Here is a 14,367-nt window from a genome sequence, read left to right on the forward strand (position 1 = left end):
AATTTGCATCAGTTGAGGATTGAACCCACAACCTCGGGAAACAAAGACCATTGTCTATCGCACTGAGCTAATTGACTAGTGGCATTTCACAGTGGCTTCACAAATTGAGTAAGCCATTCACTGTCGTGTAGGCAGATTTGAAACCACAGTAAAAAGAAAAATCAGTTTTTGAGGTAAAATAATGATATGTATTTGTCAAACATCTACTATGAGTCTAAGATGTTAGGAGCCTTCGCACATGGTCCAGTCCAAGCTATTTGGATTTTTAAATTTAGAGGCTTGCTGTGATGCCACCATTAGGACAATTGTCTTATGTTTCATGTTGAGGACAACTGACATTTTGATCTGTCATCATCATCATCATCATCAGCACCCTTGCTGGGTCTCGAACCCACAGCCTCTGACACCAAGAACCAGCTCCTAACTCGCTGAGCTATTTGGCTGGTATTGAAACCTGCTGTGTAGCTTCATTTATCCACTCAGGGAGTCAATGCCCGGGCAGCTGTTGTCAAGGCAGATTTCAAAAAGTCAGAAATTCTATTATCTAAACAAAAATCTGTTAATACATAAATTGCATTTAGACAGCAAAACAGCTTGAGGACATCTGACATTTTGATCTGTCATCATCATCATCACCCTTGCTGGGTCTCGAACTCACAATCTCTGACACCAAGAACCAGCTCCTAACTCGCTGAACTATTTGGCTGGTAGTGAGACCTGCTGTGTAGCTTCATCTATCCACTCAGGGAGTCAATGCCCGGGCAGCTGTTGTCAAGGCAGATTTCAAAAAGTCAGAAATTCTATTATCTAAACAAAAATCTGTTAATACATAAATTGCATTTAGACAGCAAAACAGCTTGAGTACATCTGACATTTTGATCTGTCATCATCATCATCACCCTTGCTGGGTCTCAAACTCACAATCTCTGACACCGAGAACCAGCTCCTAACTCGCTGAGCTAATTAGCTGGTAGGGAGACCTGCTGTGTAGCTTCATTTATCCACTCAGGTGAGTCAGTGCCCGGGCAGCTGTTGTGATGAAATGGTCAAAATTTCAGAAATTCAGTCATCTAAACAAAAATCTGATAATACATAAATTGCATCTTGACAGCATGGAAATGTTGGTGATTTGTTTTTAATGATAAGTGTTTTGCTTCATAAGAGAAAATATGATATTTATAAATTCCACTCTCACATTGACTGCAGTTGTTCCCATGAGAGCAGAATTCAAAATGTTCTCAAAAATTCAGTTTTTGAGATAAAATTCTGATATTTGCCAAACTTCATCAACCATGACTCCAGAATATTGTCTTTTTTTTTCAGGAAGATTGAAAATGTATTTATCAAGAATTTGATGGTATATGTTTAGTGTTTACAGTCAAACGTTTTCATGCACTGTAGGCTCAATTTTTGCTTAATCAAAAATCCGAGAAACAAGTTTTGTGGAGGACGGTCTGGAGATGCTCTGTAGCAAGTTTGGTGTCAATTGAGCAAAAATTGTGGGAGGAGATACATTTTAAAAGTTTTACAGTTATTGAAAAAAACAGAGTGATGGACTTCATAATTTGTAATAAGTTTAAGTGAACAAAAGTTTCAGCAGTATTGAGGCCACATTGTGGTGAAGTTTCAACACTGTAGCATCTACCGTTGGTTTGGTAGGAATTTTTAAAGTTTTTAAATTTAAACGCTTGGAGTTGAGTGAATCTGGCATGGGACTGAACCTTTGTGCAAAGTTTGGTGAGTTTTCGCCCATGGGAAGTATGACTTCCTTGGAAGAAGAAAGAAAGAAAGAGAAGGAGAAGGAGAAGGAGAAGAAGAAGAAGAAGAAGAAGAAGAAGAAGAAGAAGAAGAAGAAGAAGAAGAAGAAGAAGAAGAAGAAGAAGTCCTAGGAATACAATGCACTGCCCGGACCCTAAATACACTCCAAGAAAAAGGGTACAACCACAGCTGTAGCCGGTCCTCTTAATAACCTCAATATATTAAATCATATTTCATTAAATTCTAAAAGATACTGTTTTAACAGCAATTTAAACCGATCTTTCTTACTTTCATGAGCAATATGAGCTGGTAGAGAGTTCCAGGCAACCATAGCTCTGTACAGAACTGTTCTCTGAATTATACCTGTTCTCACTCTCGGCAATATGAACCTCCCTTCTGATGTACTTTTTGTTCGATAACTATGTTGGGCAAAATGGGAGTGTAGTTTGTCATACAATAATTTTGGTACTTGTGTCACAAGTGTATTTCTTAAAAAATTCAACAAAGCATAGGTAGACCTATGTCTTATAGGTAGCCAACCCAAACTATCATACATGCTGATCACATTAGTTCGATAAGAACATAATAGAGCGCAACGTGCAGCTTTATTTTGAGCAACTTGTAATTTCCTCAAGTTCTTAACAGCGTCCGCATAAATAGCGACGTAAGACTTCTTCAAAACAAAAGGTAGTTCATTAATAAATACAGAAAATAATAATGGTCCTAAACAGCTCCCTTGGGGAAGACCACATGTCACATGTCTCATTTTTGATGCACTGCCATTAAAATAAATAATTTGTTCCCTACTTGTTAAGTAGCTTTCCATCCATTTTAATGCAGTGACTGTAAATCCATAATGTTTCAACTTATCCAATGACAGAGAGTGGTCAATAATATCAAAAGCTGAACTCAAATCAAGTAACACTGCACCAACTAAATTTTTATTATCTAACTCCCTCTGCCAGTCATCAACCATCTGTGTCAGAGCAGTGCAATGACCTGATTTATAGGCGTGCTGATTGCCTGTATTTAAGTTATTTACTTCAAAATATGTTTGAATTTGATCAAAAATAATTCTCTCCATAATCTTTCCTTATTGTGAGCAGGAAGGAAAAGGAAAGTAAATTTGGAGCACACAAAATCAAGAGACTGAAACATACAGAAAGAAAATCCTGCATAAAGTAAAACTAAAAAGACTAAAACTACAAACATCAACTTTAAAGTATGTATGTGATGCATAGTATGTTTGATTTTTGTTTTTGATGAAGAGGCCAATGTTTGTATGTGTATGCGTCCCAATACTATGGTAAAGAACATAAAAAATAAGACTATAGGAAAAATAGAGTGATGTGAGAAACTGTATAAAACTCATCTACTCATCATGTGCCTCAAAGGAACTGGATCACATCAACCAACAAGATGTAATAATCTTGTTGGTTGATGTGATCAAGTTCCTTTGAAAGATAATTTCTGTTGCAAACCAGCATGGCAAGAGGTATGTGGTTACAAGTCAAGATAAGTGAAAATCATGGCTGCCAAAACTGCTGTATAAAAGGGCCAACTTGACTCCCACCAAGAAGACAACTACTTGTCTTGCAGCATCATGTATGCTCCACTCCTGTTTTTTCAGGTCGTGGCCTGGCTTGGGCAAACCGGTAAGTTAATAGAATCTCTATATTATTCTGCAAACTTTTTATGGAATATATCGTATAATTTAGTTTTTTATTCATCTTTGCAGTTCAGGGGAGTGACATCATAAATGGTAAAAAAGCTCCAGAGAACGATTTGCTGTACATGGCCTCGATCCAGAACAAGAACGGCCATTTCTGTGGAGGATTCCTCATCAGAGAAGACTTTGTACTGACTGCGGCCCACTGTGGTGATTAGTGAGTTACCATTCATTAGTGTGTTTAGAAATCATAAACCTTTATGTAATTATTTTCTTCTGTTGTTGGTACAATCTCAGAAATCTTACTGACAACCTCTTATCTATTTCTCATTTAGTCACCCTACACTCGTTGTTGTTGGCACCCACAATCTCAGGAACGCTGGTTATGATAACATAAGATATATTGAGCAACCACCTTACATACACAAATCTTATGAAAAAACTAATTTATTGGGTGGATATGACATCATGCTCCTCAAAGTAAGTACATTTTCTCAGGTGCTATCATTCATCTCTGTGGCACCACATTGTGACATTAGAAGTAGACAATAAAAATGTCCTTACGTAAATAAAAACTACACGGTGGTTTTATTGAAACAACTAGCAAAAACACAATATACAAACATCAAAATAAAAGTATTTGTTGAACTAGAAATCTGTTGAATGAAAAAAAACCTTTCTCAATTTTGCTCTGTAATTTTGTGTGTTTGCAGCTGTCCCGAAAAGTGCAAGTGAACAACAGACTCCAAATCATTCAACTTCCCAGTGCTGGAAGTCATGTAGGGGAGAATGAGGCGTGCAAAGTAGCTGGATGGGGTTCCAATAGAACGGCCGGTGGAAATGTTGATGACCTCAGAGTGGTGGACGTGTCTGTCATTAAGCCATATACCTGTAAGGAAATGTGGGTTGGTCTTTCTGACAATGTCATCTGTGCAGGTGGATATGGCACAAACAAAGGATTCTGTCAGGTACGTTTTTAAAAGCTGATGCTGGCTTGTATAAAACTGCAAACATTTTAAATTATACCATAAATAAACACGTTGAAATATTTGCCTCTCACAGGGTGACTCTGGTGGTCCTCTGGTGTGCAATGGCAAAGCTGTTGGTATCGTGTCCTTCAACTATGGCAGGATCTGCAACTACCCGCATAAACCCAACGTCTACACAGATGTATCAAAGTACCTGCCCTGGATCAAAAGCATCATCAAGTAGCAAAACGTTATGAGTGAAAAGTTTTCTTCAAAGTTTTGCTTCAGCATGCATAATTGAGATGTCTCAACTCGCTTTGTCACTGCAACTGAAATTGAAATAAAAATAAAAAATCAAATAGCAGATATACTGTATGTTCCCTCTTTAACATCCTCATCGGATGAGTAAGTTATCAAGTAGTCTCCTCGGTAGGCAGATTGGACAGTCATGGTTGACTTGCCTCTTGTGAAGTGTGTAACTTTGTGATAGCAAATAACTTGAGAGACAGGATCTACCTACTACTGGTCAACTGAAATAAAAACCAATTGAACAGACTTTTCACCAAAGTGATGCAGCTTGATTTTGTCATAGATGAGGGCTCCATTATTATGCACTTATATAACCACAGTTATGGGTCTCTCCTGAAGTACAAACTGGGTTTTCAGTGGTTTTGCTGTAACTCACTATAAAGCTCTAGAAAGTCAGGCTGCAGATTCAAGTGAGGATTTTCTGCACATCCATCACTCTGAGTGGACCTTCTCACATGTCATTTCATACACTGTTATTATCATGAAGGCCACTGTTACAAAGCATAGTAAGCATTGTAATAAAGTTAATTTCCTGCACAATATGACAAAGTTTTTTTGTTTTTGCACAATTTACAAAATTCACAAAATGCTGTATTCTGATCATCAGCAGAAACAATAACAGGGTCATTAATTATATGTCTTACTGCTGTCAAATAAGGATACTAAACTCAAGTAGCCTACAACATTGTTGTCATTCAAAACCGAACCAAGAATCTGGCATATGTGTTTCATCTGGATTGTTGTGAAATTCAGAGAAATGGTTGTTTAACCAAAACTCAAACTGATAAAATGGCTGAAACCTTGGTATCTGGTATCTGAACTTCTAAACTTTTTATAACATACATCATGGCTAGGTCTAATAGAATACACAAGTGCTATTGACTCATCACTCATTTTTAATAGCTTATTTTAAATTTTCCTTATTGTGAGTAGAAAGGAAAAGGAAAGCAGATTTGAAGCGTACAAAATCAAGAGACTGCAACATATAGAAAATAATTCATGCATGAAGTAAAGCTATAAAGACCAAAACTACAAACATCAACTTTAAAGTATGTTTGTGATGCATATGTTTTTGATGAAGGGACCAATGTGTATGTGTCCCAAATACTAAAAGCAATGGCAAATGTGGCGGGATCAGGAGGGTTAATAATAATAATAAAGTGTAGATAATAATTTAGGTGGTTACTTTAAAGATTGAATGATAATTTAATCAATCACTCAATCAATCACTATCAGAAACATGTACTAAAGATTAACAGTTGCCACAACGCCACCCCAGGAATTTCACCTGGAGAGTAATGTTACGTTAGGTTAAAGCGCACAGGTTCGTTTTACCAATGAAGGCTTGAGACTGGATCCAGCGTACAAAATCAATAGTTTATTTTAATAATAATTTTCTGTAACAAATTCATAAAACTCACATGCACACATATGCACACACACACACACGTCTCACAAATGGACAATGTAAATATTGTGACACAGGTACTCTTAAAATAATCCCACCCCAAAGAAAACGATTAACTAATTTGGTTTGAAATAAGGATTAAATCAATTTAAGCATAACTTGGCAAAACCATGCAAAACAAGAAAACGTTCAAGCAAAATAATCAAATCAAACAAATTAGAAATATAATAATCAAGCACAAGCAAACATGCAAGCAAATTCAAACTCAGGTTAACATGCAAAGTAACCCAAAATTAAGCAAACTTAATCAAACTCAAGCAACATGCAAAATAACCCCAAAAATATCAAACAAAATAGTCAAATCCAAATAAACATGCAAAGCAAAGCCAAGCAAAGCCAAGCAAAGCCAAGCAAGCAAATGAATGAAAGAAAAACAAAAATCAAACAAAAGAAATTACCCCTTTAAAAAGTCAGTCCATACATTACTTTAAGATGTGGTGAAATGCGCAGGAGGGACGCAGGGTTGACGCCGTGAAACCCCAGCGGCGCACAAACAGTAAAACAGCTGAAGCAAAACAGCAGCCAGCCAACAGCAACGTGAGAGGGGAGAGTATTGGTGCGGACAGAGACGACCATGCACCTTTCAATCCTGTCATAAACAAAATCACGTTAGGATCTAAACAATGACCATGTTGATAGCTCTAACAGCGTCACCTCTACGTACCGTCAGGTGTTGAATGAGCATCACAAAGGCGAGGGAGAGGAGCTCTCGGCGCACAGCGGCATGATTACTAGCGTGGCCAAACAGCTGATTGTTACCACAGCTGATCACCCCCTTCTCCGGCGCAGCGCATGGGGGCCGTTCACGGAGGGACACTCTTAATAACTCCCAACTCACTCCAACCAGGGAGAGAAAAGACCCAGGCACAGAACTGTATGAGGGATAAAAGCCAATTTTAGGAAAAATTCAAGAGAAATGCCGACGAGCCGCGCAGCGACTGCAACATACCCGAGCGGAGCGACTCAGCTGCGAGGCAATCAGGTGAGGCGGCCAGGTGTGCAGGAAAGGCGGGGCACCCAGCGGCTTCCAAGCAAGAGGGATCTCGGCGCACAACCACCCACTTTTAAAGACAGCGCCCCCAGCATAAGTCAGCTGGGGCATCAATTAAAGCAGAGCATGGCCTAAATCTCATACTGCCACATTCTACCCCCATCAATTGCATCGTCGCCCCGACGATGTAACAACTGATCCAAAGATCCCACCACTAGCTCCATGGTCTAAAGATTGCAACCACAGCGTTTGACACTAAATCAGAGGGGTTTGCGGCTCCAACAGCGGAGTGCCCTACAGACCTCGGAAGATGATGGAGATTCGGGTGGTGACCAGCAGTCAACCTTGTTGACCGTCGTACTCCACTGTCGCTAGGGTAACGAGTCGATGGAACAGTCAAGGAAACAGACGGCAAGTCTGCCATCCCAGTGGAGGAAGCACCTGATGGCTCTGGCCCCGCAGACGCTGAGTGTGATGATGGAAAGAGCGACCGGGAGGTGGTTGGAGTGACTGCAGCTGTACAAGCAGGGGCTGCAATGGCGACCTCAGGCTCCAAAACGAACAAGTCTCCATCACATGATAACTCATCCTCCGATGAGGGTTGGTCAAGAGGAGGTGAACCAATGGCCAATGCACCACTCTGTGGGGCGGCTCCGGCCACAGCTTTCAACAGTGTGCGATGAACCTGCCGAACTTTGGTCTGATCATCCATGGGTGCGATGGTGTACACCGATCCTCCTTCCTGGGGTGCCCTTATGACTCTGTACACCACAGGGCCCCACAGATCCCGGATCTTATGGCGACCTTTTGCGCCATGATCCCGCAACCACACCGACTGTCCTACCTGTAATGGTGCCTCCCGAACATGACAGTCATGGTTCTTCTTTCGGCGCTCTGCCGCCACCTTTAACCTTTCCTGGGCCCCCTCAAAAGCCAGCTGTAGGCGAGTTTGATGCTCCTGGATCCATTCATGGACCTCACCACCAACCGGGTCTTCAACTCTACCCAACAGAAAGTCAACTGGCAACCTAGGTTCCTGTCCGAACATTAGGTAGAATGGAGATTCGCCAGTTGACTGATGGGGAGTTGTGTTGTACGAGTAGAGCACCTGTGGCAGGCAAGAGGGCCAGTCTCTTTTCCGAGACACCGGAAAGGCTCGCAACAAGTTGTGGAGAGTACGATTGAAGCACTCGCACTGTCCGTTACCAGCGGGGTGATACGGAGTAGTGCGAGATTTTTCGACCCCATAAAGGACACAAAGCTGGCGAATGAGAGCGCTTTTGTTGGGACCTCACCCACATGTTCTCAAACAAAGGACCATAAAACCAGCAGGGGACAAGGAATGCGCGACAGCAGACAACGGCCGTTAAATCACATCTAGGTGTGATTCCAGCCAGACGTTCAAACTCTGGCCTCCCATTGGTCAGTACCTGGCGGAAGCCCCGGAAACCCCTGTGACGTCACCGAAGGCTTCCAGGCTTTTTCCCGTGTAACGAAGTACCGCAAGGAGCTCCAGCTTCGCGCAACTAGTTACTCTAAAGGGAGCACATCAAACGTTTGAACTCAAGACCTGGGCCGCCGTTAGCTTGCTGGACGAGCATACTGCCCCAAGTTTCTTCTGAACCACCTGGATCCGGGGGAAGACCTCCGAGCAATCGCCGCTCCCTCTTCCCCACCTCTGCCGCAGTCGTGAGAGCCGCCTTTCTTCACGAGACGACGTCGGACTCCGCCGTCCAGAGTTAACTCCACCGGTCCTCCTCTCTGCCACCCTTCCAGAGGACGACTCGTTTGTTCCGCTGTAGGACGCTACAGCCGCGCCGCACGCCATCAGATCGACGGATCTATCGCGTCGGCAAGCACGCTTCTATCCAAAGTAAGAGAGCTTTTGTCTGGGCAGAGACTAGAACTAGCGTGAATTTGTGTTGCATATCTTTGAGGACCGCCGCGTCCGGTTATGTTGATTATGTTGATTTTGCTGTATGCTTATTTGTTGTTGTAACTAGACAGTTAGTCACGTATGAACACAACTCTCCATATCAGCGCCAGAGAATCAGTGAGGACACCTGGGCGTTAGTTCTGTTGCCTTCACTGTAGTGCTGCATGTGGGATTGAGTTCATCTTAGACTAACGTGACCAATCGGTCCACTTTTGCCGTCGTTATCCTTTCTCTCTCTCTCTCCTTTTTCTCTCCCTACTAACTTACACACACGCGCACGTACGCAGATACACCACACACATACACACACACACACACACCCACACACAGATACCCACCTACCTAACACAGCGGGCCTCCTTTAGGGACCCCGCCATAAACACGAGCGTTTCGACACGAGGGTTCGTATTAGAGTGATTTGTGTGGGCGACGTGGCTGTAGCCATTGTGTATATACCTGAGGAACACGTGGGGACAGCCACATCGTGTCCATTGTCTCACTCAAACGAGCACGCCACTCGCGACGCCATCCGACGTCACTCGACGCCTCCCCCTCTTCCTCTTAGGCCACACACACACACACACACACACGCCCACATACACATACACACACACATACACACACATACCTAGACCGCACTCACACACACACACACATACACCTAGCCTACACACACGCATAGCCTACACACACACACATCCATACACCTACCATATGCGCCTCCTAAGCCATTGAAAGTGTATATCTGCTGGATTGTGTATTCCTCTGAATTCCTATAACTTGAGTGTGTCCCTCTTAGGCTATACCACACATACATACACACACACACACACACACATACACACACACGCCCATAGCCTACACATACGCATAAGCCTATACATACGCATAGCCTACACACACACACACACACACACACACACACACACACACACATACACATACACACACATACACCCACCATATGCTCATTCTAAGTTATTTAGAGTGTATGTCTGGACTGTTTATTGATCTGAATTCCTGTGACTTTGGTGTGTACTATCTATGATTTTCTTTTAATAAATGCCCTTGAACTAAAGTAGTTGTTCTGTGGTTGTTTGTGTGCATTCTATTGTGACGCTAAAGCTGGTTATCAGGGTTTGTGCTCGACTTCACGCCTTCATATTTAATTGATTTTTCTACTCCATAAGAGAATTCTATAATCGAGACTAATTGTTTGGTCATTGATCCCTGATTTCAGGGTGGTGCCCCGCAGTTATGTTATTAATTAATTCACTTTAATTAATAACATAACTATTCTTCCTTCTAGTAATTATTAGCTAATACCGTTAATCCTAATGTTATTAATTTCTCTATTGAATTTGATAATTAATACTTAGTTAACCTGCTTATTAATTATTAATGTTTAATAATTATTGTCAATTACCAAACCCCATAGGCGGCCTTACCTATGTTTCAACCGTTTCAATTGAAACGGGCCCCAGCCACCAGGGGGGCCCCCCGGCTGCCAGCCACCAAGTAAAAGACAGTACAATAATTCATCACCTAGGTTTTACCTTAACATACACACGCACACACAGGCCTACATCCACCACACACACAAACAGCTCTGTCCACCGTGCGGTCACACACTCGACCCCTGATCCGCTCTACAACCACTGATGCGCGTGTCATGCCACACCGCAACAGTAGCCTACTAATCGCTCCTAATTAATAATACGGCAGGAAATATCAATAACAACGTAGGCTTACCTTTGAAAACGGCCCGCAAACTATCAATAGACCCTTGTTTTCCTTCTCCCAGTATTATTCCTTTTCTCTTAGCGTTTCTAATGTCCTTTTGTTTTTCCTGCTTTCCTCCTGACGTGCGCCCAGTTGCGTAACCTGATGATTGACGTCTGTCAATCACTTTCCTCCTCTTTTCTTTTTTTCCTCGGGTTAAAATGCCTCCAAACAGACGATCTATGAGTACGTCCTAACTTAACAGAGAAATAAAACACAGCGAGAGCACAACTAAAATGTGATATTATTGGCAGCTTATTTACAGATTTTAATAATGGAGGAGACAGCTGTCTGTCTGCTGCTCCAGCACCGCAGCACCGACAGGATCAGCACCTGTAGACGTCTGTCTGTCCGCATGTCTCGTCCCTTCCTTGTCTGTGGTCGTGGTGCTGAAATAACGCGGAGCACTTTGCTCTCATTACTTTTGTTGCCAATTTAAATTCAGAATATTGTTAAAGCCTGTAGTTTTTGACTGTGTTAAGATTCCTGTTCATGTCTGAAAATGTAGCTACATAATGATTTTGCTTTTTGATGAAAACCAACTTCAGTCCTCGTTTTTTCTGCGAAGTCCTGGTTTCTTGCCCTGATAGTGATTTTAACACTTAATGTGTTGTGCGTACCTGGGATGCATGGATAGTGCGTTTACTGCGTCCTTAGGGTTTAAAGCATCAGCGACACATGGGCACATAGCTGGCAAATAATGTTATGTTTAACAGGGTAGGGCCTCATATGAAATATTGAAACGGGCCCCCAGATGCCTAAGGCCGCCACTGCCAAACCCTTATGTAAATCCCCTACATAAATGACGCCCCGTGTGAGGCCCTGATAAACCAGCAAAGCTTCTTTTGTCACAAATTTTGTACACAAACAACACTGAACTGTACAGTTGAATCTGCTTTGAACAGCATTCTCCAGAGCCCACCTATTAGAGTGGAGGTGTTATAGTACTGCCAAGTAAAGCCAGAGGTAATTGGTAAACAGTTACAGTGTGTGATAAGTAGTAGCATGTTGTCTTTGTGACTACCGTCTTTGTGACTTTGTAACACGACTAGTGCTCGCTGAGGTGCTAAACCCACCTCACTAACATTTAAGGGTTGTAATTGTGAGCGATTAGTAGAAACCCATAGGTTTGTAAGTCACAGGTTTACTCTCACCTGTGCATCAGCAACAGCCCACAACATAACTCGCCAACACAGTCGACCCACAGGTGTAAATTCTCAGTGTGCAATGAGTGACCAGGGTCCCAGTGCACAAGGAGCAGAAGCTCCCCAAAGTCCATGCGACGCAGCCCTGCAGGATGCGGTCGCAGGACTCATCCGTCTCTCCTTAAATGACAGAGAGACACTGAGTGCCTACCGCCTCGACACGTGCGAGGCAAAGCTCGAGGAGCTGGTCAGCTATGTTAATGACCCCACTGGGAAGCCACCGCGCTCCATCCCAGACATTCTGGGGCAAATTGCCCTGCTCTATCAGCGCAAGGCTGAAATTCAGGCACGAAGAGCCCAAGATGAACTCACTCGGTTGCGAAGTGAGAAAGCCCGCCAGGCACAAGAAGCCCAAGATGAACTCACTCGGTTGCAGAGTGAGACAGCCCGCCAGGCAAAAGAAGCCCGAGAAGAACTCACTTACTGGCAAAGTGAGAAATCCCGCCTGGAACAGGAGCTCCAGGATAAGGAGGACGAGATGATACAGGTAAGTCGTGTGCCAGAACCAGCCCTGAGACCTCCAATAAGCTCACAAGCTTACGCCCCCGAGAGATCTGCTGCGGGGCTGGCAGAGTACTCACTTGGGTACGACTCAGATGCTCCGGCTTATGGTCAAAGATCCAATTGGACCCGCACTCAGGAATATGACCTTGAACCATATAAGCCAGCCCGAGCAAGTAAGCAAACCGCGCCGGACACACGGCGGTGGGAGGATCCCCAGCCATATAGGCCAACCCGATCGGGTAAGCAAACCGCGCTAGACACACGACGGTGGGAGGATTCCCAGCAATGGGAACCATTCACTCCAAACTACACCACTGCCGCAGATCGGAGGAAATTTGGGCCCACTGCGTTGCCTGAGCCGTACCCTGGGGACCAGGGGTGGAAAGTAACTAGTTACATTTACTCAAGTTACTGTAATTAAGTAGCTTTTTTGTGTACTTGTACTTTTTTGAGTAATTTTTAAAATCAGTACTTTTACTTTTACTTGAGTACATATTGTTGGAAGAAATTTACTTAGTTACATTTTAAATAGCTTAAGTTACAAAGTAAAAAATATATAACTCTGTGTGGGTTGTCAAAAGTAGCTACGCCGCTGCCGCCTCGATTTCTCCCCCTTCACAGACGCACACAGCAGCAGGCAGGTCATCTATGCAGGCAGGTACACACCTCTTTCCCCCTCACCGCTACGTGAGTTTGTGCATAACAGGGCTCGTCGCTATGTTGTCGTCTTATATTAGCCATTAGCCACAGCTAGCGGTTAAAAGCTGACGTTGATGATTAAAGACAACGTTATCAGGCATGTCCATGTATTCGGCTACGTTTATGGTGACCGTGCCAGACACACCGGGGCTGAAGGCCGGACCGGCAGTCCGTTGAGTTAAATGTAGGAGCCCAGTCAGATCCATGGCCATGCTCAAAGGAACAGACAAGCAGCCCACTGCTTCAGAGCAGTTACAGTAAAGAGGCAAGAGAGAGAGAACCTACAGTAAACCCCCCCCGCCCCCCCTCCTCCTCCTCCTCCTCCTCCTTGAGAGCAGACAGGAAAGACAGTAAAAAAACAGGTGTGTGTGAGTGAGGGAGAGAGAGATTTTTCTTTTCTTTTTTTATCCGTATTGAAAATGGTATTGAGTATCGAATATTTTCCTTAATATCGATATTGAGTTGAAAATTTTAGTATCATGATCATGATCGTGACAACCTTAGTGCCAGTAACTGTAACTGTCCATCTGATTGGCTCTGGACAACTGCAGTGTCAGAAGGTCAATCAAGTTGGTGCCACAGGAGCTAAAAGATGATGGAGACCAGTGTATCGATGGAGAAGGGACAAATTTGAAACACAGAGACATGCACGGAGAATGTGAGGCCAATCTCTGGCCATTATACCCCCCCCCCCCCAAAAAAAATAAAAAAGTAACTAAGTAACTTTTACTCTGAGTAAATTTTAAATGAACTACTTTTTACTTTTACTTGAGTAAATTTTTACACCAGTACTTTTACTTTTACTTGAGTAAAATTTCATCAAGGTAACTGTACTTTTACTTGAGTAGATTTTTTTGGTACTCTTTCCACCCCTGCTGGGGACTACCAATACAGTAGCACCCAGAGATACGCAGCTCCGGTCAACGCAGGAGCTGTGGTGAGCAGCTACCAACAGCCACCAACACTTTTCTATGAGGACTCAGGAGTCCCCCAATACAGCGGTGCCCCCCCCTCTGCACGCATTCGTACTGCTCAGCGCTTTGACGACCCAGTCTCGTCATCACAATGGAGAGAATAT

General features: G+C 43.2%; 1 protein-coding gene and 1 long non-coding RNA gene across 2 annotated transcripts; one reads left to right on the plus strand and one right to left on the minus strand.

Moving 5' to 3' along the window:
* The first annotated feature begins 3,877 nt into the window (after positions 1 to 3,877).
* On the plus strand, positions 3,878 to 4,705 carry LOC146988526 (anionic trypsin-2-like). The gene is made up of 3 exons (XM_085775400.1): positions 3,878 to 3,907; positions 4,141 to 4,395; positions 4,490 to 4,705. The coding sequence occupies exons 1-3, from the start codon at positions 3,896 to 3,898 to the stop codon at positions 4,637 to 4,639; spliced, it is 417 nt and encodes a 138-aa protein (XP_085631526.1). The 5' UTR covers positions 3,878 to 3,895; the 3' UTR covers positions 4,640 to 4,705.
* A 1,355-nt stretch (positions 4,706 to 6,060) lies between these two features.
* Positions 6,061 to 8,438, minus strand: LOC146988527 (uncharacterized). Its single transcript, XR_015035762.1, has 3 exons — positions 7,122 to 8,438; positions 6,827 to 7,044; positions 6,061 to 6,752 (listed from the first exon to the last, which is right to left on the minus strand). It is a non-coding gene; the product is annotated as an uncharacterized LOC146988527 (long non-coding RNA).
* Positions 8,439 to 14,367: the final 5,929 nt, after the last annotated feature.

Source organism: Trachurus japonicus, chromosome 4, assembly GCF_045865225.1.
Source record: "Trachurus japonicus isolate A0001 chromosome 4, Traja_1.0".
In the NCBI taxonomy this organism is placed as follows: domain Eukaryota; kingdom Metazoa; phylum Chordata; class Actinopteri; order Carangiformes; family Carangidae; genus Trachurus; species Trachurus japonicus.